This window comes from Phacochoerus africanus, chromosome 13 (genome assembly GCF_016906955.1).
Source record: "Phacochoerus africanus isolate WHEZ1 chromosome 13, ROS_Pafr_v1, whole genome shotgun sequence".
Lineage (NCBI taxonomy): Eukaryota > Metazoa > Chordata > Mammalia > Artiodactyla > Suidae > Phacochoerus > Phacochoerus africanus.
In genome coordinates this window covers 7,010,215-7,035,767 of record NC_062556.1, presented here as the reverse complement: position 1 = coordinate 7,035,767, position 25,553 = coordinate 7,010,215, and the positions used below count along the sequence as shown (strand labels likewise).

Here is a 25,553-nt window from a genome sequence, read left to right as displayed (position 1 = left end):
TTTAAGTGTTTCTTCTAAGTTTTCCACTGGTCAGAACTGACGTTTTTACAGGTTTTTAGGATAACTTTGGCTTATTTTCCAACTTGTGTTACCAAATTATGTTGAGTGAGAACAATATGCTTGCGGTAACTCAAGGTGAAATTCCTGGTTGTGTTCTTCTATCCTGCATCCTAGCCACAGGCAAGGTTTATTCATCTAGCATGGAAATATTTTTACATGTTCTTAATTGTGTTAAAGACCATTTTTATTCAGATACTTCTACTATTTTTTTTCCTTAGGTTCTAAAATCTCATTTCTCCAAGTGCAGCATATAATCGCATGTCTTAGTTGAATTTTACTTGAGATATTTTCTTTGGTTCTGTGACTCTTTTTTATGTTCCTTTCTATACATTATTCAGATGAAGTTAAGGGAAAGCTTCTTATACTCTGCTTTATAGTGAAGTGTGCTTTCTGGTTGAAAAAATTAGAATTGTTAAAATTAATTTATATGTGTGATTTTCAGTCTGTTTGCCTTTGAAAATTAGTCTGGACTCCAAAGTTTGAAAACATGAAAATTTCCACACAGTTGGTGCTCAGTGAAGTTTTTTAAATATGGGAAAAATTTTGCTTTTGAGCTCAAAATAAACTTTATCCAGGACTTGAAAGATTTTAAACCAGGCCAAAAGAAAGCTGACTTTGGTGAAGAAAAATTTAAATTCAATTGGAAGTCGGTAATTCTTAGTATTACGCCTCTTCATGCTTTCAGATGCTCATGACAGGCATTTTGTATTTTGTGACATTGGGGGTAGGAAATGCTGATGAAAATTGGCTCACAATTTTTGAGGAAGCTATTTACTCATGTATTAAAAGGATTTAGCGTAACATTATAAATTTCTGTGAATGGTTAACTTGGTACTAACTTAGTTGCTTGTTTTAAATTGTATTAATGGTCATCACATTCTTTGGTAGAAAGGTTTTTGTCATGAAAGATGTATAACTACTTCCCTAAAAAGTTATGTCTTTTTCGCAAACCAATTCCTGCCCTCCTATCTATATTACTTCAAATAGTTCTTGTTTTAATGACTTATTTTGCATACTTTGAAAGATCTTAAGACAATTGGCATTCTATAGCAATTTGTTATTTGTCATTTATATAAGTAGTTTGTAGCAGAAAGGCTATTTTTTTTTTTTTCAAGGTTCGGCAAGAATTATTGGAAGAATACGAACAAGTTAAAAGTATTGTCAGCACTTTGGAAAGTTTTAAAATCGACAAGCCCCCAGATTTCCCTGTGTCCTGTCAAGATGAACCATTTAGAGACCCTGCTGTGTGGCCGCCCCCTGTACCTGCAGAACACAGGTAAATGGGACTTTGTATTCTCTTTAGGGACTGCTGTAGTTAATTGATACTCAGAGTGAAGAGGGTGAAGCTTTATCTGAACTAAGTATGAAAATCTGTTTTGGGGGGGCATGTAAATTTAATACCTCTTGATAGTTTTCACACATGTATGTTTACAGAGTTTTATTTGATAAAGAACAGAAGTATATCACTTGTCATATATCTTACTTTTAGAATGTTTTACTAATGGAATCATAACAATAGAAATCTACCGCTAGTCCTAACATTTATTAGTTAAGTGAGGGCTTTTAGATTTCATAATGTCAGCATCAAAACTCTTTTGCTTTAAAAGACTAACAACTGTAGATGACATGGTGGACAAATTGGATTCATCTGGTTGGGCCTGCAGCCAGTTCCCAGAATCTTAGTGCAGGAGGAAACTTACTTTTCCTTAAGGTTGAGGGGCAAATTTTTGAGTGTGGCATCTAAGGCTCTTAAGTTTATTTTCTTGATGCTCAGCTTGTGCGTTATCCACATTAAAGCTCTCTCTTCTTGTTCTTTCCTATCTTCCTGTCTTTGCCCAGTCTGTTCTTTATTTAAGGAATAACCATAATCCCCATCTAAGCAATTCATATTTATTCTTCACAGCTCAGCTAAACTTGTTTTTACTCTCTGTGGTTTTTTTCCACTTTGCCCAGCATAACAGTTTGTTCATAGTAGTAATGCTGTGTTTCTTTGTCTCTTAACAAGATTAGGAGTTTTTTGGGAGGAAGGACTCTGGTTTTATTTACTCAAAACAAATAACAAAAGCAAACTTCCACTGCTCACACAGGGTTTGGCACATAGCAGATATTCAGCCAACGTTGAGTGAAGAACTCCATTAATTCCATAAGTAAGGAAACTGGGGCCTGGGAGACCTTGACCTGTGAGTTAGGCTAGACAAGGAGCAGAGTTTAGGTCTTTCTGGCTTTCAGTCCTCTTTTTTTGTGTGAAGTGGTATTGTGGTCAGACTGGCATCATAGAAAATAAATTTCTCTTTGGTGAGTAGTTGTGATCATGTGTTTAACTTCTTGATCTTAAAATTTCCTAAAAGCATTTAAAGAATTATGGAAAGTAGTTAATTTATTAGTTCAAAAATTTTTCCGCTGAGTAAGAGATAATTTTATGATTCTCATTATAAAAACATTAAATGAGAGTTCCCTTTGTGGCTCAGTGGGTTGCAAACCTGACTCGTATCCTTGAGGATGCAGGTTCGATCCCTGGCCTCTCTCGGTGGGTTGGGCTTCCAGCATTGCTGTGACGTAGGCTGGCAGCTGCAGCTCTGATTTGACCCCTAGCCTGGGAACCTCCGTATACCATAGGTGTAGCCCTCAAAAGCAAAAAACAAAAACGAAAACGAACAAAAACACTAACTGCTGATTCTTTTCTGAGATCTTCAATAATATAGTGCTTTCCTCGGACGTAACCACCTTCAGGGGTTTGGATTAAGGTAACTGTTACCCTACAGAAAGCCCTGTCTCAAGAGTCATAGAATTGTTACTGTGGAAACTCCAAAGTGAATACTGAAAAGAAGACATAATGCTATTTTGATCTATCAGACTTGAAATTTTATGTATGTATAAAATTATATACATATTTAAAATACTTTGTTTTTTTCTGAAAGTCATTAATTCAGAAATAAACTATTGGTTTAAAGCTAAAAGCTGACACTCCCACTCACTTTTTTATTTGGCTCCAGTTGACATACAGTATTGTGTAAGTTTAAGGTGTGTGTTGATTTGATATATTTATATGTTATGGTATGATTCTCACAGTAGCATTAGCTAACACCACGTCACATAATTATCATTTCATTTTCTTCTGGTGGAAATTGACATAGTCTGGCATGGAATAAGTAATTCAAGTGAATTGTCAACTCGAAATAAAGTACTGCAGTGTTCTTGTGGGTAATTAGTAAGAGAATAACAGAATTTAGAAAGTGATACAGCCTCATTCATAAGAGCCCTCCAGGTGTTTTATTTCCTTCCTGCACATTCTATACAGATCCTAGTTTTCTGAAACTGGTCAAGAAGATATGGTTTCTAAATGTCCAGGTCTCATGCAGTGGATGATGGTTTTCAGGAAAAGGATAACTAATTATTGGTCATTTTATGTTTTACAAACATTATCTTATAAACCTCCAAGAAGTGGTACTGTTATTGTGTACCCATATTACCGTTGCTAATTTATTGTTGTGAACCCCATTTACGGCTGAGGAAATTGAAGCTTATAAAGTTTGTCATTTTTCCAAAGTTATCTGAACGAGAAAGTGGCAGAGCCAGGATTTGAACGCAGATCTTCTCAACTTCAGGAGTCTTGTTTATATCCCCTCCGCTGTGTTACTTCCTGCACGTACTCAGTGGTATCTGTGGGTGCTGTGTTTTGATGGACATCTGGATGTCTTAATACGTGAGAAGTAGTGCTATTAACCACTTGACTAAATTCTCACTGGAAGTGGAGAATAAAGAAGCTGAAAATGCTTAATGAAATAAATAATGTAATTTAAAACATTTCTCTGCAGGAATGCCACACTGAAATTGCAGTGTAGGCCAATATAATTTACCTTGTTTTATACAAAATGTTTCTGGGATGCATCTGGTGTGTTTGCTGGTAGCCACTAATCGGGCTGAACTTTTCGCTTGATGACTTGGAGCACAAACTTCTCTGTCCCTGCCGCTGCACACTAGGCAATCTCTGTCACCTCCGGGGGGTTCCCGTGGTGGTTTCCCGTGAAGTTACACCTTATATGTCCTGTGTCCTCTGAGTTTAATCATGGTCCTGTTTTAAATCACCAGCAGCTGCTTGGATAAAACAGTCTTTTAAAGTAAATTATGTTTATTGCCTTAAACATGAGAAAATGGAGCTGTAAAAGTAGGATTATGATGGGAGGTACTGGCCATATTAGAATTAAACTCCAAAGAGATGAAGCCTCCAGATCATTCTGAGTGTCCTAAGCTAGAAGATGTTTTGTATTAATTACATCATTTTATACTATTTTCCGTGTAAGTTGATTTAGCACATTCTCTTTAACGAGGCCATTTTAAAATGATCTCTCCCAGTGAGACCTGAAGCCATGAAACTAAGATTTTCTGTATTGCAGCATTTAACATAGCATATATTCAATAAAGTATTCTTTAATTCAACTCAAAAAATAAATGGGTTAGGTCTTTTAAAGCTACATCTTTTGGGAGAGATGGTGGTAGCAATAGGATACACAAGCCTGGAAATAATCATTTGGCTTGTTCCATGTAGGTAAAAGAGAGCTCTAATAGGCCCTCTAGTTATTTCATCTGGAACCCAGAGAAATGGCATAATGTGTTTCTGTATTCAGAGAGGACGGTTGATTTTTATCAAATTTATGCTATTCTGTAGACTCTCAGCAAAGGGGAAATTCTTGTTAACATGGTATTAAAACTTTTGCTTTATGTTTTCTTTGGGTATCCTAATAGATTCAGTAACCGCTCACATTTTAAATCCTAGTTTGCCCTGGAAAAGGATCAGTTAAGTCCAAGGTCAAGTACTAGTAGGGGGTAAACTGCTGTGTCCTCCTCACTGGTGTATCACCCAGGCTCTGGAAGATTTTCCTGGGATTGGGAGGTAGAAGAGCAAGTTTTTCTATCAGTTCCACCCCTAGCTGAGTGGTCCTTCAAGTTAATTTCACTTCCTTGTGCCTCATTTTTCACCTTTATAAAATACATATCATAATGAGATTGTTTTGTAAAATTGTTTTGAAGTCTCGGGAGGAAAAAGACTGTTGCTGATTTATCCAACATATATTTTATGACATTCATCATATACTTGACTTTATCTTTGGCTCTGTGGAAAGTATAAAGGTGATAAAACAGAAACAAAAACAAAAAACAACACCTGCACAGACCTTGACCAGAAGAAACCAATAGGAAAAAGTAATCTAGACATCCTGGCAAGCTTATGCTAGGATGCTGTCACCTCTGGTATGACAAGACTATGCCATGTGCCAGTACTATGCTAGGGATACAGCGGAATGCAGAAACAGACACAGCCCCTGCCTTCCTAAACTTAGAGTCTTGTAAAATGGGTGTGAGAGCCGTTACTGAGATAGGATAGACTGGATTTGGTGATTAATGACTCGTAGAGAATGAGAAAAATGGGAGCAGATAATTAAATATCTCGATCAAGCTGTTGAATGGGAATTGGAAATGAGAAGCAGAGTTTAAGAGAGATTGGGATTAGTAGTAGCTATTTAGGAATCATCAATAAGTAAGGAATTTTAGGAAAGAAATTTAAGGTCATTCTTAGATGGCAGAATAGGTTATTGCCTTAATATAATTGGCAAGTTGATATTATACTCATTTCTAACCATTCCATCGTCATATTTTCTTCCAGAATTCTGTTTCTAGAATATGGGATGGATTCTATATTTAATAGACTGTGGGTAGAATGTAGGTAGCAGTGCTGATTAACCACAATAACTGACATTTGTTGAGTTTGTAACTGTGAACCAGACACTGTGCTAATAAACTCTTCATTTTCATTTTCCCAACCATTCTCTGAAGTAGGTACTATTATTATCATCCCTATTTTTTTTTTTTAGAAGAAATTGAAGTTTAGGGATTCTAAGCAACTTTATCAAATGCTGCATATAGGTCAAGTAAGATAAGGATTGAGAACTGGATTGGGTTTAGCAACATGGAGCTCATTGGTGACCGAGGTGCACGGTTTCGGGGGAATGGTGCAGAGTGATGGAGCGGGTACAGGGACTGGGAGGAGAGGAACTAGAAACAGGGAGTGCCTGCAGTTCTTTCTGAGAGTCCTCCTGAAAGGAGGAGCATGGAAATTGAGTGGTAGTTAGGAAAGACATGGAAGCAGAATTTGTTGTTGTTTAGAAACGTTTCTGTGCTCATAAGAATGCTACTGCAGAATGGGGAAAAGTGATGAGGCGTAAGAGAAAGTGGACCAGTGCTGGAGCCATGTCCCTGGGCAGACAAGACGCGATGGACTGGAGCTGGGGGACAACAGCAGCTGGGGGGAGGGCAGGGGCAGCAGTTATAGAGGGTGTGGATGCCGAGAAGTGGGTACAGGTGGAGGTGAGCACTTGTGCAAGTTGTCCTCTGGTTATTTCGGTGAGGGAAGAAAAACAAGCAAGATCACCCGAGAGTGAGGACACAGGTGTAGTGTTTTCCAGGGTCTAAATTCTCATCTGAAATGTCCCCAGAGTGGGACACCAATCTGTGTGGCTATTTCTTTTATGTAAATTTGCTAGGGAGCCTTTGTCTTATTTTGTAGAAATCAGTAGTCACTCATTTGAAGTCTTTATTTTGGAATTCTAGGTGTTTATTACAACGCATGCCTAAAAACTTGGTGTTCTATCATTTTTTTATGTTACAGAAAAGACAACTGAAAGATAGAAATTTTAATTCATTAGAGATAAACTAAGGAATGGGAACAAGATAGTGGTAAGTCAGAATGAAATCATAACACATTCGTTTTAAATTTTTATTGAAAGAACTCTTTGCCTTGCTGCATTTTATCACTTTGTTCCTTTGCTTCCTGCTGTGATGTCTGCCCCCCCCCCCCTTCCTCTTACTGCCTCTTTTTCCTCAATAAGGAGAAAATCCTGGATCTCCATTCGTGCAGTATTGGGACTGAATCCTTGAAGATAGCGTCCTAATGTGAAACGGAACGCAAGCTCGCAGGAGTTTCTGCATTTAGCTTTTGTAACAACCGGCGGGTCTTTTACCATGTCCCTTCCTAGGAACGCTCTTCTTCTCTCGGCCTGGGTTAACTGCACTGTTTTGTTTTCCCTCCGCTTTCTTCCCCTGACTGCGGCCTCTTCTCTTCTCTTCTCCTTCTCTTAGCTCCTCTTCTTGCCTCGTCCTCACCCCCCTGCTCTTGCTGTGTCCATTTAGCTCCCCCTCTCCAGCCCCCGTCTCTCCTGTGAGGCTGACCTTAGTGACGGTAGGCTTTTGCCTTCTGGCTTGCATCAGCAGTCTCCTTGCTGTTTGTAGATCACTTCTCTTTTCTCTCGCAGTGTTTTTTTGATTTTATTTTTTGAATGGGTATTAAATAGTTTAACTGTACATTTTCCAAGCATGGATTTATTTTTATGTCACACGACTTGTGTTTATTTTCTTTCACATTCTTTTTTATGCTTTTAAACCATTTTAAACATTGATTTTACAGTCTATAAAATAGTTCTATTATTAGAAGTTATTTGGAGCCTTATATTTTTTTTGTTGTTTCTGATGGCTCTTGTTGGTGGTAAAGTTGAGAATGTTCCTTCTTGGTTTGAGTCACCTAATGTATGGCTTGTTTAGAGGAATGTTGCTCCTCAGAGGGACTGTGTTGGCTTCAGCTGGGTGCTTTAGGGATGTCACCTGCCTGGACCACTTTTAGGTAAATTTCATTGCTTAAGATACTAGAAAACTAAACCCGAAATCACCTGGCGCAGGCCCTTGGTTCCTCTTTCTGGGGCAGACTTGTGCCTCCCTCTACAGATCCACAGCATAGGCCCGGATGGACAGACGTGCTTGTTTCTTCCACGTGTCTGTTTAAATTCTGCCCTGGCTCCATGTGGTCATCGTCTCTCTTCATCTTCTTGGACGTGTGTAGGCCTCAGACTTTGTCTCAGGCCTCACTGTGTATTCATTAAATCTCAGGCCCTTAGGAGTCTGAGACTTGGAAGCTCTTAGGACTGCCATGCTGTCAGGAGTATTTTTAATTTATTTTTTGGCTGTTAGGTATTTCGCTTATTTGGTAAGATCACCTATATATATGACAGATATTTGTTATATTTTATCCAGAATTTCTAGCTGTTTTTTAAAATGTTACAGAAAAGACAACTGCAGGATATTTTAATTAATTAGAGATAAACTGTATATATTTATTATAAGGTCTTAAGGCTCTTATACTCCATTCTGTTGGGATTTTTTTTTTTTTTTGGTTTTTGGGGTTTTTTTTGCCTTTTTTTAGAACCTCTCCTGTGGCATATGGAAGTTCCCAGGCTAGAGGTGAAATTTGGAGCTGCAACTGCTGGCCTGCACCACGGCCACAGCAATGTGGGATCTGAGCTGCGTCTGAGACATATGCCACAGCTTGCGGCAACGCTGGATCCTTAACCCACTGAGCGAGGACAGAGATCGAATCTGCGTCCTCATGGATATTAGTCAGGTTCTTAACCTGCTGAGCCACAGTGGGAACTCTCAGTTTGTTTTTTTTGAGGACTCTTGCTCATAGTTTAGTGGGGAACTCTTCTTTGACAAGGCTTTAATTGTAGGATTTATATGTGGATAAAAAGGGATGTCCAATATAACATAAAATATGTAATATCTTGAGCTAAATTATAAGGTTCTTGAATGCAGGGACTATGTCATATTTTTTTGTATGCCCCATGTTTTGCAAATTAGTAGAATAATCTCAGAACTTGACTATAAGCTAGACAAAGAACTGTGAGAGAAAGTTCAACTGAAAATATTTAATATAATCTGTAAAAGTTGTATAGTCCCTGTAATCTGAAAGAATGCCATTGTCCATCTAGTTTTAAGGTCTTTAAAGTTAGGAAGAGGATAAATATTTTAAGTTTTTCAAGTTCAGAGTTCTTTAGAATTAAACGGAAAAGGCTCCCCAGAGCCTATCTCTAGACCCAAAGAAAAGCAAGGTACAATTAAATAACTGACCTGCCTAGGAGTGGTGACATTCTACCATTAGACTCAGTGCTTAGTGATGTTATCCCTTTCCGCACCTTAGAAGTGAGAGAATGACTGGCTTAGCAACTCTAAATAAGGCTTAGTGTGTCCCATCAGAGTCTCTGACGAGAATCCAGTCACTGTCTTGGCTGAAATAGCCAACATTAAAATGCTAAGAGGCAGCCCTTGTGATCCTAAGTGGGATTGTATAATACGGTGTGAGATGTATGTCTGCAGCTCCAGAGCTCATACCCAGCTGAAATTTCTGGCTGAGTGTTAATTGTCTTCTTTAGTGGGTAAGCGTCTTTCAGCTCCAGTGACATTTAGAAATAAGAATAGAAATGTCTAAGAGAATCAAAGCTGTGATAATAGTATTTTTTGTTAAGGAATATGTGCACATTTATTTATTATTTTTATGTACTTGTAATTTAAGAAAATATGGCTAATGAGGGTGATAAACATGCAATTCCAATTTAAAACATTATGGAATAATTTAGATCTGATTTTTACATTAAAATTTATGTTAAGTACTTTTGGGCAACATTTAGGAGAAATTTAGGCTTACTTACCTCATTTTAGTTTACCAAGTTTATGAAAATATTTGTGTATAAATTATGCATTGTTGGATAAGACAGTTGAAGAACTAGGAAAGAAATAAAATAAATTACATTTATAAATGTAGGTTAAACAGTTTCGTGGTATTTAATCAGCCAGGTTTATAAATGGCATCAAGCATTATTTAAAAGCCTCTTAAAAGTGACTTATAAAATCTACTACTCTTGTGCATAGAAAAAGGACTAGATGAATTTTTGCTTTAAGGACTAGCTGAATTTTTAGCTTCAATACATTGAATATTTAAAAAGTCAAAGTAAACCTTTGAAGAGTATTTTCTGCGCAAAAAGCACCCTTGAGGATAATCCTATCAGCATGGCTTGCAGTATTTCCTATGTTTCTGGGTGTGACTGATTTGCATGTTGGATAATGAGGGGAGATTAACCTAATAGATAAAAAGCCTTTTATGTTATGTAGCATGGTGTCTTGCATTCATTAAAAGTTCAGGTATTTATTGAAATACTAATATTTTGAGTTGACTCCAGAATATATCGTACTAAAATATTTGTTTATAATTTTCTGATAGCACATAACTAAAATTTCTAAAGTTCTTTTTAGCACTGGAACTTACCATTAGTTAAATTGGGTAGGGTCACTTGACTTAGGATGAGGCACCCCTGCAATTCAGTAGGGAAAGGCGGGTCTAGCAGTGATGCTTCTAGGTTAATTGACTATCCTCGTGGGGAGGAAAATCTTGACCCCTTCCCTCACATCCTGTGAAGCCGTCATTTGAGAGAGATTACTGCCTAGAATGTGTTTCAGCAGGATGTGTGCTCTGGGTCTACATCGGTCATATCTGTGTTTTTAGCACATGCCTGAAGCTTTGTAGCAATCCTATAATTTCATTTTTTTGACGCTCAGATTTTTTTTTTTTTTTTTTTGCTTTTTTTGGGGGGGGCACACCCTTGACATATGGAAGTTCCCAGCCTAGGGGTTGAATCAGAGGTACAGCTGCCGGCCTATGCCACAGCCACAGCAACGCCAGATCCAGGCTGTGTCTGTGACCTACCCCACAGCTCATGGCAATGCCGGATCCTTAATCCACTGAGCGAGGCCAGGGATCGAACCCGCATCCTCATGGATATTAGTCAGGTTTGTTAACCACTGAGCCACAAAGGGAACTCCTCATAGCTCAGGTATTTTAATTAGTGTTGTGTTCATCATATTTAAGGTTTAGTAACTATCAAGTAGATGATATGAATAATTAAAATTAAAGTAACGAGTAAGGAGCCAGAGTACAGTAGCATCTATGTTCCCCCCACGGAGTTTAACATAAAGAATATTACTGTTACCTCGAGGCCCCTGTGAGCTCCTCTGCCTCCTGTTCCCTTCCTCCTCTTTCAGAGTTGGACTCTGTCCTGGATTTGGGGCTATCATTATTCCCTTGCCTTTCTTTATACTCTTAGTACATACACTTGTATCTCCAAACACATCCTCTTTTGCTTGGAATCGTACTATATGTGTTCTTTGAACTTACTTTTTCACTCAGCATTATGGTCCTGAGATTCATCTGCTGTTGTTGCTTGTGGCTTTGTTCATGTTCGCGTGGATATAGCATGCCATTAGGTGACTGTATCATAATTTATGCGTCTTTTCTAATACTGGACATTTGGGTTGTTCACAGATATTTGCTGTTGTAAGCAGTGCTGATGAAAACATTTGCATAGAATATTGATATTTTATATAACTTAGCGAGTATGGGCTTTTGGAGGAAATCCTATGCAAATCGAATTTGCATATGACAGGTTAAGGCATATTTCTTCCCATTCCTGCAGGGAAATATCCTCCAATAGGAGCCCTGAGCACAGTGTAGATACGCTACTCTTTCATCTGCAGATGGCCAGTTACTCTCTGTATCTGAAATGCTGTAAGCTGGTGAGGGTGAGCCTGCTTTGACCATTGAGGCAGAGGTTGACAATGCTGTGCAGCCCTACTAATAAAGTCTCTTTTTTAAAAGAGATGAGTCAAAGAAGCCTTAGGACTTATTTTTTACAGCCTGTGAGCTGTCACTGAGTCTTTAAATTGAAGCATGACATTGTGCAGTGATGCGCTAACGGAGGAAGAAGTACAGAACAGAATCAAGGATGTCCTTTGGGAAGCTGACGGAGTCTGTTTCAAATGTAACATCCAGCTGCAGTGAGATGGAACTGAAGACTTACACACGCAGGCACACTTTCTGTGGGACAAGGGACGTGCCGCAAATGGCACCTCTGGCCTCTCGAGCAGTTTCGTTCAGACCACTTAGGAGACCAGCAGAACGTGGAGCGGCGGGGCAAGGGCGGCAGCAGCAGACCCTCGGAGGGCAGCCTGTGTACGAGCCTGGAAGTAATTACTGCAACAGCTTTTCTGATGTGGATGCGCTTGCAAAATGGACAACAGCAGGACTGACTCCTCAGCGACTGCTGCACAGCAGGCTGAGGTGGGGAAAGCCCGAGCTGAGGAGGCAGGAGAAGCATTTCAGGATGCACTGCAATTCAGCCCTCAGCAGCCAGCCCCGCGCGGCAGGCCCAGCAGCTGCCAAGCGCCTGGCGTGCAGCTGGAGAGGACGGGCCTGCCGCTCGGGAGCCAACGCTTCAGGCTGGCTGTGCCTTGGACAAGCAGGGCCACAAACAATGACAGACTATTTAAGTAGCAGGCGCAGCTGCTAGCGGAAGGACAAACTGGATGGGTGTCCTGTGTCGAAGGGGTTGTTGGTCGCATTTTATTGTCTTTGGCCATGAATCCAATTCAGGAAAGACATTTATATACACACGAATATGTGTGAGACAGGAATGTTCTCTTCTGCCAGTCTCCTCATATTTTTATCTTATTGGCAGATGCTTAAGAGACTAATACTGTATTAGAACCAAAAACATAGTAATACCTTTAAATTTGAAAAGGCCTTATAACCATTTTACCGTATACTATTTTTAAGGTATTTTCCTTGATTTTTTCCTCAAGATTGCTTACTCCTCTTTGTCTCTTCCTAGGGCCTAGCACAGTAGAGGCTGTGTACCTCCCAATGGGGGTGGGTGTTCAGTAGACAGTTGTTTAACTGGACTGGACTCCAGAGATTCAGCTGTCAGTGCATGTAATCTGCTAGATAGACACACTTTTCACCAGCCTCTCTCATCCTTAGCAGCTTCATGTAGGAGTCTGATTCCTTTAGTCTTCAAATGCTGCAGTATGTTAACCATTTCTTACCTTGAATTTGCAGCCATCTCGGCTTTTCATCCATTTTCCTGTTTTTTGCCGGGTTCATTGAAGTATATACACGTGAAACTTTTTCTGATCCCAGGACCAGACACTCCATGATGAGTTAGATGGAGTAAAAGCATGAAGCTGGAAAAGGGATAGCAATAGATTTGGCATATGGTGGAAAAGGAGTACACATACTGGACCTGAAAGGCTGCAAATACAGGCAGAGCTGTAAAGACAGTAAAGGTAGGAGAACGGAGGCAGAGATTGAAGAGCTTAGATGCAGAGTGACAGTGTCTCCCCAGCACCCAGAGACAGGTGACTGAATACTGTGCTGGGAAACCCAGAATGTCACTGTTTTAAGATGATAGGTTTCACACTCCATGAGGCAAAACATGCTACTTATGAGCATAGTTATATATGTATCAACATTCTTTTTTTAACTGATGTGTAGCTAACATATATTACATTAGTTCCAGGTGTAAAACATAATGATTCAATATTAGTATATATGGTGAATTGATTACCACCATAATTAATACCCTTTGCTACATATAGTTATAAAAATTCTTAATTCACATTTGGGGGCATGTATAATTTGAATGATCCTGTGATTTTTGACACCTTCAATGCATAAGTAGTATTTTTTTTTTTTTCTTTTTAAGGGCTGCAGTGTATGGAAGTCCCCAGGCTAGGGGTCAAATCAGAGCTGCAGCTGCTGGCCTACACCACAGCCACAGCAACATGGGGTCCAAGCCACATCTGTGACCGGTGCTGCAGCTTGTGGCAATGCTGGATCCCTAACCCACTGTGTGAGGTCAGGGATTGAACCCACATCCTCATGGATTCTAGTCGGGTTCTTAATCTGCTGAGCCTACAATGGGAACTCCGCATAAGTAGTATTTTTTACACATAAATTTTACACATAAAGAAGATTTCATTAAACCCTGCTGTTCGTAATTTGATGATTGAAATGTTGGTTTTTCCAGTATAGAAGCAGAGAAAATCATTTTGGTTGTAAAGGATAAACTAGTAAGCTATGCAGATAGACATATTTTGAATTCTTTTCCTTTCAGCTTTTAATGCTTTTTTTAAAAAGTTACTTATTTGGCTTAAGACAATATTGAATAAAGTAACTGACATCCTGTTATACTATTAAGAGTATTAGATGGAAATAATCTGTATTGCCCTCTATTGGTGATTAATTGTTATTTTTGACAAAATAATTGCTGCTATATGTGTCATTTATATGTATTTAGTATATGTATCAACCAGTACATTTTATAGAAAGGAGCTTTTAAAAACTGATCTAATAGTTGTAGCCATAAATTGGCAAAAGCAGGAAAAATTAACCTTGTGAGCTTATTGATATAATAATTTTATTGACTAAGGTAGTGTCGAAATACTTTTGCCTTTGATTAATTTTAATTTGATTTTTTTTTTTTTTTGTCAGAGCACCTCCTCAAATAAGGCGTCTCAATCGAGAAGTAAGACCTCTAAGGAAAGAAACACCAGGAGGAGGAGCCCGGGGACCTGTAGGCCGAGCACATCCTATATCAAAGAGTGAAAAGCCCTCTGCAAGTAGGGACAAGGACTGCAGAGCAAGAGGGCGAGATGACAAGGCAAGACCAGCTCTTTCTAACTGACCCACTTGACAAGGCAGGACTGCCTCTTTCTAACTGACCCACTTGACAAGGCAGGACTAGCTCTTGTTAACTCACCCACTTGAAGCCCATGACTTTGGGTGCATATGTTATAATTTTTGTTGGCTTATAGAGGATCATGGTTTTGACATGCAAGAGGTTTAAAAAAAAAGTTCGAGTTAAAAACCTAAGCAGACTTCGCCTTTTTTGAAGGCTGTTCTTCAGTGCTAGTGACCTTAAAGGCGTGTTAACAAATATGCACACCCACACACACACACACACATGCTGATTAAAATGGAGCTTTTGTAGAAATACTCAAAATGAAGTTGTAACACTTAAAAACTATTTTAACAAGTATTTTGAATTAAAGTGAACACTAAATAAAAACATAATTGCAGGGGAAAGATTTGTAAGTAAGTAGATGCCTATACCATTTTCACAGAATAAGATGATGGGTACAGTTTACTGCTGATAAAAATTTCAAAACGTTTGATTTATCTGTAAATTTTAGAGTAGAACAAGATTTTTTTTTCCCTTAATGAGGAAGCTTTCTTTGATTAGGTTTCAGTATGTACGTGTATTCTATCTGGGAAATGGCTGGTGAATAAACCTAGTACTAGATAGAAATTCTGTACTGCCCTTAAAATGGACCTTAGAAAAATGCGCTGAAAGTAATTTTACAGAGGAGGGAGCCAGGATAACCTGACATTTTTCTTAGCCTTAATTTTGATGAAAGGACAAAGGTAAATTTTTAATGACAGCATTTCCCATTTCCTTTGTGATGTCATAAATGAATGAGGATCCTATTGAATTGCTACAGAGAAGTTTCATTTTCTTAGCTATGGGGTCAAGGTATGTCATCACATTTATGCTATGATATTTATCATGAAAATATAACTAACAGCAAGTGGTTATCTTTAAAAATTGCTATATTTGAGTCTTTTTACTATCTACGATTTCAGTCAGTAGATAAGGACTCTATACAGACCAACTCCCTATACCGGGTGGTTTTTTAGACCATAATGGAATAAAACTTATGTTTTCTAAGTATTTCTATTCATGAAATAGAGTCAAAGACATATTCTCTCTCTTTACCTCACTAGAATACTGAAATTGAATTGGATTTTTTTATGTTTGTACTTTGTTGGCGCTATTATGTCATAAAATAGTAAATGATTCCATCTCAGAGCCCTTTGGGATTACCAGAGGGTACTAATAAATAAGTTTTCCTGCTGATAAAATTGAGCTGGTTTTCCCCATTATCAAAAGCCACATAAACAGATACTTAAAGTCTGTATTTTGTATGTCGTCTTTGTTTCTTTCTCAATTCTTCGTTTTTGTGCAGCTAACCTTAGTTTGCATTAAAGCAGCAGCTGAAGGCCACCTCTCACTGTTCTAGTAAATTTTCAGACCCAGGCGAGGGACTTTGAGCCTTTAACTTCACGTCACGTAAGAGAAAAGTCTTGGTCATGGGTGCTGGGTGCTTCCCTTCTAGGGACCACTTGGAGTGATCACAGTAATTTATCAAATAAGCCCTTGAAGTAGGCCGTCCTTAATTCCCATTTTTACAAACGAAGAGACTGAGGTAGAGCTAAAGGTCATGGGGTAAGGAATGGCTCTTGGAATGGAATTTGTCAGGTCACAGTTCTTTTTCCCCTTCATTTTAGTATTTTTCATGTTACACAGTATTCCTAGATTAAGAACTAGATTTAAAATATGCTTGTATAAAAAGAGTTGCGGAAAAATTAAAAAGGTTGATTTTTAAAATATGATTCTTAAGCAAAGAACAGAATAATCAGGCAGCATTTGCTGATTGTAAAATAATTTTTTTCTGGATATTGTAAATTGTCTTTTACTTTAGAAGTTCCAAATAATTTTCTAAACCTTAGTGGTTATTTCATTGACATGTAAGTATGCAGAATGTCACTGGAAAATAAGCCCTTTATTAAATGAAAAAGAACTCTACAGTTGTTTGAAGATAAAAGATACTTTCTGAGTCACTCTGGAAACAAAAGGGACTATAACTTAAAAAAACCAAACTCGTAGAAACTTCATTAGAATTCAAAAGGTGTAGAATTGGTTCAGTTATGATTATCATAAGCACTCAGGTGTTCAATAGACTGAAGTCCCTACACTCACCGAAGGCTGTGAGAGGGTATGAAGCCGCGAAACTGACAGATAGCCACTGCATTGAACACTGATTACTGATTTGAAAATGAATATTGAAGGGTCCTCAGATTTTATAGTTCTCAGTGTTGTTGGTTTTTTAAAATCAGTTTTGTGTGTTACAACCAGCTTTAAAAGAAAGAAATAGGGACTTCCTGTCCTGGCTCAGCGGTTAGCGAACCCGACTAGCATCCGTGAGGACATGGGTTCGATGCCCGGCCTTGCTCAGTGGGTTAAGGATCTGGCAATGCCGTGAACTATGGTGGAGGTCACAGATGCGGCTCGGATCCCGCGTTGCTGTGGCCGTGGTGTAGGCTGGCAGCTGCAGCTCCGATTGGACCCCTAGCCTGGGAGCCTCCAAATGCCGCTGGTGCGGCCCCAGTAAAGACAAAAAGACAAAAAAAGAAAAAATAAAGATCATTAACAAACAGTGATTGATACGGGTAATTTAGACACTAGTAAAAAAAAATCTGAAATACTTTGCTTTAAAAAGGAAAAAACGCATATCAGCCTTCATGCTAAATGTCAAAATTTTACTGATATTTACCTTAGTCAATTAATAAGGAAATCTAAACAAAGATTTCTAAGATCATTTCGGTGACGTTACAGCTGGTATTAATATTATAAACTGTACAGGTAATAATTTCTCTTGTGAGGTTAGCTTTTTTGCCTAAAAACTAAACTTCTTTTAGGTATTGAAGTTAATCTGTCTGGTTAACTGAAACCACAACTACTAACTTATATTTGATATTCCTGTTTTAATTTATCCGAGTATGCTAGGGAGGGTAATTGTCACCCATTTTGTTAATTTCTCAATATAACCAAATAAGTTATTTCTTTTTGATTTCCTAAATCTCTTTTTAATAACCTCGACATTTTGTCTTGAACGAGTTCTAGAATCTTCTCTGGAGTACTTAATTGGTATGAAAGTCTCATGTCTATCACTGAGAAACTTTGGGTACTGGGGCAAGTGGACTGGCTTATGCCCATGTTTCCCCTTCTGTGAATTGAGGGTCTTGACCTTGACTGCCTATACAGCCTTCTATTTCTCTGCTTCTGCTTCTTCCTCCAACCCATCCTTTTTCCATGTAGCAGCTAGAAGGGTCATTTTAAAATGTAAATCAGATCCTATCATTCCCCTGCTTAGCACATTTCAAGAATTTCCCCATGTGCTTAAAATAAAATCTTTAAACTCCCCCCCATGAATTATAGGTGCCCAGTGAGCTGGCCTCTGACCCTCTCTCCATCCTGTTCCTTTTGCTCAATACCTTTGAGCTACATTGACCGCTTAGTTTTTTCAGGGCACTTCACAGTTAATAATGATGTGTGTTTGTGGTTTGCTTACTTGTTACATGTTTCCGCCACTAGACTAGATGCTTGAGGAGGGCAGATGATGTATTTCCATTCACTCATCTAAAACTTGAATGCACGGTAAAGCGTCTTTCTTGGACACAGATGGTCGCGTATTTATTGTTCTTAAAATCCTGTGATTGCTTCCTGATAAGTGTACAGCTTTTCCCTTCCCTCGGAAGTGTTTATCAAATCCTTCCCACCACTTAGACATTCGTATTAACATGACCGTCTCCTTGTATTTTTTAATACTAATTTTTTGGTAAGTCAAATTACAGTGCCGTTTCAGAGGTTGTTAATCCCAAATATATCAGTTTCTGTTGCATTCTTTAGTTGATTTATTTCTAGAAGAGTTTATAGAGTGTTCCCAGTGATTTGTGACTAGCCCTGACCTATCTTTGTTATATAGTGTGATGCTAGGCTGAGCTTATTTTATTTATTTTTTGAAAATTTTTAGTTTTTTTGTCTTTTTAGGGCCCTACCCATGGCATATGGAGGTTCCCAGGCTAGGGGTCATATCGGAGCTACAGCTGCCAGCCTATGCCAGAGCCACAGCAGTGCAGGATCCGAGCCGTGTCTGCAACCTACACCGCAGCTCACAGCAACGCCGGATCCTTAACCCACTGAGCGAGGCCAGGGATTGAACCTGCAACCTCATGGTTCCTAGTTGCATGACTGCACCACGACAGGAACCCCTAGGCTGAGCTTATTTTAAATTTGTTGATGTTATCTTTGTTGTGTAGGCATTTACTCTTTTTAATAATATCACTTTTGAGATCTGTCATCTGAAATAGAAGGATCTTTCTGAAAATTTAGCTTAATGTTGTTGCCATGCTACCCAGAGATAGTCAAGTCGAGTCACCAGAATATCGTTCGGTCATTTACCCAGCGGCTCAAAGAACTGGTGCATTTGCCCAGAGAACCATTCAGTCCCCTCTTAACACTTAGGACCGAGTCTATGGTTTATCTCAGATGGAGTGTGGTAGAAGTTCGTCTTGTTCTCTCTCTTCAGATTGAAGCTCAGGGAATGGACCATTTTTCCTTTCCTTTTTGGGTTAGACTGTAACCATGGGGCTGAAGCTCTGGGGAGGTATTTGGCTCTATCTGCTGGAGTAGTTGCAGTGGTTGAACTGTCTCTGGGAGCTGAGCACACTTCATTTAAAGCTCTTCAGAGCTAGTAAATCTTGGCAGAACCCCATGCAAACTACAGCATAGAATTCTCTGTTGAAGCCACTGTATTATTAAATACAGAGTTTGGGGTAAAGTATATTGCGTTGTGGTGCTAATGATACTATCCCTTCTGAGTCCCAGTTCCTTATCTGTGAAAATAAGGTAGTAATACCGACCTGGTAGGGTTGTTACAGAAAATGAGATAATATATGTGAGATCTCTTGCCATACAGTAGGTTCTCAGTGAACTGATTTTTTTTCTTCCTCTGTATAATACTCCTAAGTATTTTCTGGAGGTGGAGGAAATCCACTGCACCCACAGACTTGGAGGTGGCCAGCTCGCTTTAGTCTGCATGCAGCTGTCCTCTCAAGAATGTAAATTTTAAGTGTCTAATAACATTGGCCAGTTGACCTATTTCTGATGAATTAAGTAGGGGAGGATGGCATTTGGGCTATCAGAAAACACTGTTTTAAAAAATTAACACTAAATCATTTTAAATGGTTACACTGCAATATTTTGAAAGCCTAATGATGTTAATTAAAACTACCTTGTTATTGACCAGTCCTTTTTTTACGCCTGTCCCCAGGGAAGGAAGAACATGCAAGACTGTGCAAGTGATGGTGAAATTCCGAAATTTGATGGTGCTGCATATGACAAGGATCTGGTGGAAGCCCTTGAGAGAGACATCGTCTCCAGGAACCCCAGCATTCACTGGTGAGTCTGCTGAGTCCTCGAAGTAAAGTAGCGGGGAAAACAAGCTGTAGGTGGGCTTGGCGTGAGTCTTGTCTGGTTTTCCATTCATCTCCTAATTATGACTTCATCCATAATTTGAGCGCATAGGATTGGCAGGACGGTTCTTCGAGAATACAACTTGGACGTTTTCATGTTACTTTGATGTTGCCCTAACTGACAAAGGTTGTTAATTGAGTAGCATGTCCTAATTTATAACTGCATGTGTTTTCTGTGATCACTGTGTACAGTAAAAGTTAGAATAATGTATCTATGGTAAGAAGAATTTCATAAGTAAAAAATAAAAGAAGTCGTGTTGATCATAAATCTGAGGTGTCTATGTGTAAGCATACTGAAGGGATGTTTGCTGTTCTTCTTAAGGGAAGACATAGCAGATCTGGAGGAAGCTAAGAAGTTGCTGAGGGAAGCTGTTGTTCTTCCCATGTGGATGCCTGACTTTTTCAAAGGGATTAGAAGGCCGTGGAAGGTGAGAATTTTAAAAAGTAATATAGGTGTGAACATGCTGCTTGCCTGATAGTGAAAGTCAGCATTGTAGTGTATTTGTGTGTTTCCTAACACAGTCTGTAAAGGTTGGGAGGCTTTGACTACACTTCAGATACCTGGATTTGGATTTGCAGTAGAGACGTGCTGCCTCTCCGTGGCAGGAGAGGGGCCTGGACTGGCAGAATTCGGGTCCTTGAAGCCTCTTCCCTCGGGGCATTAAGCTAGAGATTAGTTTTAAGAATTTTCTAGATGTCTGTTTCTGTAAATAAGAAGTTAGCATGCACATTAAATAGTAATAGTATGCATTCATAGCCTGAGTGCCTGACCAAGTAAATACCTTTTACAAAGCTGACCTATTTCTCAGTAGTTATTTCGATCACTTTATCTAGGCTTGGTGTAATTCTCAGATGTAATCAGAATGTTTCTTTCTAGCTTGTGCTGTGCTTTACAGTTTGAAGCCTGCCCAGGACTAGTTCCTTCTAAGTCCAGTGTTTTCATTTTAGCATATTGAAAAGCTCTCCCAACAGCTTCTGCCTGGAACTTTTTTTTTTTTTTTGGTCTTTTCAGGGCTGCACACAAGGCATATGGAGGTTCCCAGGCTGGGGGTCAAATCGGAGCTTTCGCCACCAGCCTACACCACAGCCACAGCAACACCAGATACGAGCCGCATCTTCCACCTATACCACAGCTTACGGCAAACGCTGGATCCCTAACCCACTGAGCAAGGCCATGGATCAAACCTGCGTCCTCATGGATGCTCGTCAGATTCGTTTCCTTTGGACCATGACGGGAACTCTTCCGGAAACTTTTTTTGGTTTTAGTCATTGGCAGAGTCGATGGTAGACTCTGACTGGCAAAGTGAAATGAAGCTTGGTCTTACTTTGCCCTCCTGAGTTAGCTAGAACGTTTCTTCTCTTCTCAGTACCGCCTCCTCGTCTGAGATGCCCCGAAGTAGAGAGGAGGAGAAATTGTGTATTTACACAAATGGCTTCCAACACCCATGGCATTTTGATTGCCTCTCAGAACTCAAAAACGTGTATGGACTGTTTGTTATAAATTTACCTCATTTGGGGAACATATTACCATAGATTCCCCCTTTATTATAACTTTGAAAACAATGTTTAAAAGAAAGAATAAGGTCTTGATAAAATAGGTACTTAAAAGGGTTTTAAAACAGCTGAAACGGTAGGTACAGCCTGGCTCCTCACGATGAGTCCTGTACATTTTGAGCAGGGGGTGATTTGCACATGTAGGGAAATCAGCGTGGCAGCAGAGTGGAGATGGCCGTAGGTGGGTATGGATGAGCGGTCTGATCAGGATCTGTCAGGAGAGTCGAGCCACACGATGAGGACCTGAAGGAAGGCATTTGTTATTTGGCCTGTGAAAAATGGGCGGGTTTGTGAGAGATGCTTGAAAGGTGTAAGGGATAACATTATGATGGATGGTTTATAGGGGAGAGACTCCCAGATTCCAAGCTTGAGTTGAAGGAGTGTGCGATCACTCTGATGCTGGCTCCCCAGAATTGGGCCAAACTTCACAGGAGGAGGGCAGTTCTATGGAAAATCTGCCGGCTGCAAATTGGGGGATCCCTAGGTCATCCTCCCTTCTGACAGCTGGCTCTAAATTTAGGGGTTCTCACTGCATCCTCAGGTTTGATCATTCTCAAGAACGAGTCACAGAGCTTAGGCTAGCCTTGTACTTCCAATTACAGTTTTGGTTACAGCGAAAGGAGGCAAATCAGAACTAGCCAAAGAAAGGCGTGCATGGGGCGGGATCTGGGGGGTGCTGAGAGCGCCAGGTCAGTTGTCCTCTTCCTTTGGGAGCAGGATGCTTTACCCTCCGAGTGTGTGGAAGTGTGACAGCAGTACGGTGCTGCCAGCAGGAGCACTCACTCAAGCTTCAGTGTCCAGGGTTTTTATTGGGGTTTCATTGCATAGTCACGATTGATGGAATCATTGCCCGTGGGTCTCAATCTCGGTCCCCTTTCTCTTCCTAGAGGGCTGGTTGATATCACATGGCTCAAAGCCCCAACCCACTAATCACATGGTTGGTTTTTCTGGCAAGGCCACCCCCCATGCTGAGTCATGTCACTAGCATAATCTATATAGGGGCCCACCATGAGTCACCTCATTGGCATACAGCTTCAGGGCTCAATGTGAACAACAAAGACACTCATCACTGGGAAATTCCAAGGAGGTAGAGTCTGCCTCCCAGGAACTGGGGAAAAGGGCCAGGCAGGGTACAATGAACTGATACTAGAAATTGAAAAAAATCCTCAACATCGCCAATTATGAGAGAAATGCAAATCAAAACTACCATGAGATACCACCTCACACCAATCAGAATGGCCATCATTAATAAGTCCACAAATAACAAGTGCTTTGAGGGGTTGTGGAGAAAAGGGAACCCTCGTGCACTGTTGGTGGGAATGTAAACTGGTACAGCCACTATGGAGAACAGTTTGGAGGTACCTTAGAAATCTATACATAGAACTTCCATATGACCCTGCAGTCCCACTCTTGGGCATATAGCCGGACAAGAGTTTCCTTGAAAAAGACACATGCACCCGCATGTTCACTGCAGCACTATTCACAATAGCCAAGACATGGAAACAACCTAAATGTCCATCAATAGATGATTGGATTAGGAAGATGTGGTATATATACACAATGGAATACTACTCAGCCATAAAAAAGAACGACATAATACCATTTATAGCAACATGGATGGAACTAGAGACTCTCATACTGAGTGAAATGAGTCAGAAAGAGAAAGACAGATACCATATGATATCACTTACAACTGGAATCTAATACACCGCGCAAATGAACATTTCCACAGAAAAGAAAATCAGGGATCTGGAGAAGAGACTTGTGGCCACCTGGGGGGGGGGGAGAGAGGAAGTGGGAGGGATCGGGAGCCTGGGGTTATGGGATACAACTTGGAATGGATTTACAATGAGATCCTGCTGAGTAGCACTGAGAACTATGTCTAAATACTTATATCGCAACAGAGCAAAGGGTGGAAAACAATGTATGCATGTAAGTGTATCTTGGCCCCCATGCTGTACAGCGGGAAAATAAATAAATTTAAAAAAATAAATTGAGTAGAGGAGCAGGTTTAAATAGAAACAAAACATAATTTAGGTAAAACCTCAGCAGATAGTCGGAGGTAGGGTCTGGAGCTCAGGATAGAGTTTAAGTTTCAAACTGGGAGGTGTAAGCAGTGGTTGATAGTGTGAGTAGGGAGGAAATTGTTCAAAGACTGTTACAAAGGGGTTTTCAGAGAGCAGAAGACTTAGACTTGCTTCGGGACCATAAAGGGCAGCAAGGAGAGGCGACCTGGGCCACCCTGGAGATGGTCCTGGTGGCAGGAGCATCAGGAGAGAGCGGCGTCCTAGAACCGGCCTAGGGAGAAGGCCTGTCAGGGAGAAGGTGTTGGCAGCATCAGAGGTCAGCGAGGAGGAAGAAGCGGTGAGTTGAGACGTGACCCCTGGGTTCGTGAAGTAGTAGAGACCGAAGTCGAACTGTAGCTTGTGAAGAAGAAATTCGAAGCATAAGCCATTTCTTTAAAGAGGTTGACTGGGAAGGGAAAAGAAGAGGTAGGCAGTAGCCGGAGGAGCTGTATAGTCAAGTGAAGGGCTTTATTTTTTAAAATAAATGGAGCTAGCAGTGGAGGAGCTACAAGAAATAGAGGCGATAATTGATGAAGTAATATCAGGAGGAGGTGAAATTTATAAATGCTATGCTGTATCTTTGAGCTGAATCTCTGTACAGATGCCAGCACTGGAAATGATCTCCTTCGGGTCATGGCCACATCAGTGACACTCCGGGAGCTGAGGGGACGTAGAGAGGGAAAAAGGCACTCTGGCTTCGCTAGGCGTATCATTAGTTGTCTTCACAGTTTTCAAACCGTCAATCTCATGCATAGTTAAAGGCCTCTTGGAAGCAAAATTTTTTTCTTGTGCCACTAGTGTTTCAAATCCTAGTGATCTCTGGTTGTCCTGGGTATCGAAATTCTATAGCTAGAAAAGGGTTTGGACAGTTTCTGAATTTAGAGTTTATGAAACTTCGATATACACTTAGTTTTCAAAGTTTAAACCCCCGAAGCTTATTGAATTAACAAAGGGCTCAGAATTCCTCTTAAGATCATCAGCTGTTATGTAAAAGAAATGTGTTAACTGTGTATCTGAACTCTTATTAAAAGTGTTAGAAGAAAGTAAGTGTTTAAAAATCCCTTACTCTTCAAGACGGGAGGGTTGCTGTTCTGGATTAATTCTACTCCTCATTGATTTGTTTTTATGGAATGCTTTTCTGTTTGTTTTCAAGGGTGAGAAGTAACTAAATTTTAGGTTTTAGTCTATATTGAGTGGCTTTTTCATTACTAACAGTATTTTATGTAAACTATTACCGTCCAGCACATTAAACTGATCAAATACTAGCTAATTTGGTTATGTTTGAATTACCACTAGATTTCGGCTACCTTATTAACTGATAAATAGATCTTTATTTCTGATGAAGAGTATATGTTATAAGTGTGTTGAGGAAGATAGGTTTTGTCCCTTAGGAGGGCAAGGGATGTTTAATTCTCCATTTGGTAGAAAATGTCATCCTATTTTCATTGTGGAAACAGACCAGTCACTCTGGTTTTTTTCTTTTTCTTTTTCTTTTTTTTTTGGTCTTTTTACCTTTTCTAGGGCCGCTCCCGCGGCATACGGAGGTTCCCAGGCTAGGGGTCTAATTGGAGCTGTAGCCTCTGATCTACACCAGAGCCACAGCAACTCAGGAGCCAAGCCACGCCTGCAACCTACACCACAGCTCACGGCAACGCCAGATCGTTAACCCACTGGGCAAGGCCAGGGATCGAACCCACAGCCTCATGGTTCCTAGTCGGATTCATTAGCCACTGCAGCACAACGAGAACTCCAGACCAGTCACTCTTAAACGGTGCTCAAAACCATACATATTTGTCTTCTGCCAGTTGAGAAAAACCTCGGTTAGGTTCTTTCTAAAGGTACCAGGAGAGCCCTTGATGTCTAGGCTCTTGGTTAGCCCGTCTCTGAGTACCTCTGCTTTGAGACATTTTGTGAAATCACTCTTCATTTTGGTTTTTTTCTATCCATAAAATGATACTCAGGCCAGATGCACCATGACTTTACTGAGGCAGTTGAGCTTATCTTTTGAT

General features: G+C 39.9%; 1 protein-coding gene across 5 annotated transcripts in view; it reads left to right on the top strand.

The window, feature by feature from the left end:
- KATNAL1 (katanin catalytic subunit A1 like 1) overlaps positions 1-25,553 on the top strand; it is a 65,641-nt gene that overhangs the window by 18,529 nt on the left and 21,559 nt on the right. For all 5 annotated transcript variants that reach the window (XM_047755665.1, XM_047755664.1, XM_047755663.1 and 2 more), the window contains exons 3-6: positions 1,176-1,336; positions 14,261-14,429; positions 19,723-19,850; positions 20,247-20,352. In XM_047755665.1, the coding sequence (XP_047611621.1) occupies positions 1,176-1,336; positions 14,261-14,429; positions 19,723-19,850; positions 20,247-20,352 (564 nt within the window). The remainder of the gene's footprint in view (positions 1-1,175; positions 1,337-14,260; positions 14,430-19,722; positions 19,851-20,246; positions 20,353-25,553) is intronic.